Source organism: Nerophis lumbriciformis, linkage group LG30, assembly GCF_033978685.3.
Source record: "Nerophis lumbriciformis linkage group LG30, RoL_Nlum_v2.1, whole genome shotgun sequence".
Classification (NCBI taxonomy): Eukaryota; Metazoa; Chordata; class Actinopteri; order Syngnathiformes; family Syngnathidae; genus Nerophis; species Nerophis lumbriciformis.
The window spans coordinates 23,565,087-23,567,586 of record NC_084577.2 but is presented as its reverse complement, the minus strand read 5'-3'; the positions used below and the strand labels follow the sequence as shown (position 1 = coordinate 23,567,586).

General features: G+C 48.2%; 1 protein-coding gene across 2 annotated transcripts in view; it reads right to left on the bottom strand.

The window, feature by feature from the left end:
• LOC133572805 (solute carrier family 13 member 2-like) overlaps positions 1 to 2,500 on the bottom strand; it is a 47,442-nt gene that overhangs the window by 36,726 nt on the left and 8,216 nt on the right. For both annotated transcript variants that reach the window (XM_061925831.1, XM_061925829.1), the window contains exons 2-5: positions 1,177 to 1,305; positions 950 to 1,086; positions 631 to 866; positions 522 to 560 (exon numbers count right to left, since the gene is read on the bottom strand). In XM_061925831.1, coding sequence (XP_061781815.1) covers positions 522 to 560; positions 631 to 866; positions 950 to 1,086; positions 1,177 to 1,275 — 511 coding nt within the window. In that variant the 5' untranslated portion in view covers positions 1,276 to 1,305. The remainder of the gene's footprint in view (positions 1 to 521; positions 561 to 630; positions 867 to 949; positions 1,087 to 1,176; positions 1,306 to 2,500) is intronic.

Here is a 2,500-nt window from a genome sequence, read left to right as displayed (position 1 = left end):
AACAGCTAAGCACACAACAGCCCACCAGTTAGAAGTATGTCATGGGTGTCCTTAATTGAACAATATTGCAGTCCAAAACAGCACATTTGTCAATATAAACAAGTATTAAATAATTATAGTTGCATATTACTAACAGATACAAAGGCAAAATCATATTGGAAAGTATCCAGTAACAAATGTGTCCGCATCATTCAACAATCTGCATCATGAGCTTGCCTTAATGAATAATGGTGACGACCAAGTGTCACTAAAAAACTAATTACCACTCCACTTCTATGTAAAGAGAGCATAAGTCCTTTCTAGTAAATAAGTAGGTTAGAGTTTTTCATAACTACCATTGTTTACTGTTTCAGTCATTTATTTTGATCAATCCTTTTCTAAAACTACACATACAAAAAAAATTAAAGCATGCATGACGTATCGAATTAATATCGTATCGGTCAATACACCTGGATCGGTATCGTATCGGAAGTAAAAAAAAGTTGTACGGGCAATATTCCAAAAACAAACAAAAAACCTACTTGATATATCATTTTCCGTCTCATCCATGACCACTGCATCTAAAAGGGCACAAAAAGAGAAGATCAGGAACCAATGACAAGTGTTTTAAAAAAAAATGTTTCAACTCACCCATGTTGACGGTGCTACCATTTGGTTTGCTTTCATTGCTCTCGCTCATCTCAAAGCTCTGGTTCTCCAGGCCGTCCTTGGTACTGAGCGCATGAGCTCTCTTTTCGGCGTTGGCCTCAGAGCCGTTGAGCTGCAGCAGCACGGCGTTGGCGATGGGCAGCATCATGGCCGTGGAGGCTGTGTTACTGATCCACATGGACAGGAAGGCCGTGGTGCCCATGAAGCCGATCATCAGGCTGGAGAAAGCGGCGAAACCAATTCAGGACTAGGGCTGAAATCGTGTGGTACTTGCACGGCGCACTAGGACAACTGCTCTTACAGCGAAGGCTTGACCCCAACAAAAATCAGAACCTTGAGGGCGATCCTCTTGTGCAGGTTCCAGTGCTCCACAGCGATGGCCACCAGCAAGCCACCAATGAAGAGCATGTTGGAGTCTTTCAAGTACTGAATACACACCTGCGTCAAGAGTGAAGAAAACGTTACCAAACGATGGAACTTGGCAAGAGGTCTGCCTGCTTATGTAATATGCCGTACAAGGAGACATACCTCATCTGACTCCATGATCTTCATCATGGGGAACAGAATGACAGGCAGCAGAGCCGTGGCAGCCAGAGGGATGCATTCCGTGCACCAGTACAACGCCATCAGGATGATCACATAGCCACATTTTGCCTCCTGTCAGGACATAATAGATTTCTTCATACACAAATTCCGTTTACCAGAACATAACTTCCCGAGGTGCCAATGACATCATATGAAGATGGTTTGATGTTTTTCTTCTTGCTTGCTCTCAACAAAGGCAAACACTTCCCTTCCCTCTCCCTTATTTTTCCCTACTTTGCTTCTATGTCTCATCTCTCCGCACTGTTTCCCAAATCTAGACATGGAATTGATTGACTGGTCTCTAAAAGCAGTTGACAAGATTTTCAGAGAAACTCGGGTTCGGAGGAACCTGTCTGTCCTCACAGAATGTTTACTGCTGGATTCACGATGGACACTTGGGAGAAGTGGAGGGTCATGTGCTTGGCGATTCTTTTCGTTGAGGACATCAAAGCCATCCATCCATCCATCCATCTTCTTCCGCTTATCCGAGGTTGGGTCGCGGGAGCAGCAGCCTAAGCAGGGAAGCCCAGACTTCCCTCTCCCCAGCCACTTCGTCCAGCTCTTCCTGTGGGACCCCGAGGCGTTCCCAGGCCAGCCGGGAGACATAGTCTTCCCAACGTGTCCTGGGTCTTCCCCGCGGCCTCCTACCGGTCGGACGTGCCCTAAACACCTCCCTAGGGAGGCATTCGGGTGGCATCCTGACCAGATGCCCGAACCACCTCATCTGGCTCCTCTCGATGTGGAGGAGCAGCAGCTTTACTTTGAGCTCCCCCCGGATGGCAGAGCTTCTCACCCTATCTCTAAGGGAGAGCCCCGACACCCGGCGGAGGAAACTAATTTCGGCCGCTTGTAGCCGTGATCTTGTCCTTTCGGTCATAACCTAAAGCTCATGACCATAGATGAGGATGGGAACGTAGATCGACCAGTAAATTGAGAGCTTCGCCTTCCGGCTCAGCTCCTTCTTCACCACAACGGATCGATACAGCGTCCGCATTACTGAAGACGCCGCACCGATCCGCCTGTCGATCTCACGATCCACTCTTCCCTCACTCAACAAGACTCCGAGGTACTTGAACTCCTCCACTTGGGGCACGATCTCCTCCCCAACCCGGAGATGGCACTCCACCCTTTTCCAGGCGAGAACCATGGACTCGGACTTGGAGGTGCTGATTCTCATCCCAGTCGCTTCACACTCAGCTGCGAACCGATCCAGTGAGAGCTGAAGATCCTGGCCAGATGAAGCCATCAGGACCACATCATCTGCAAA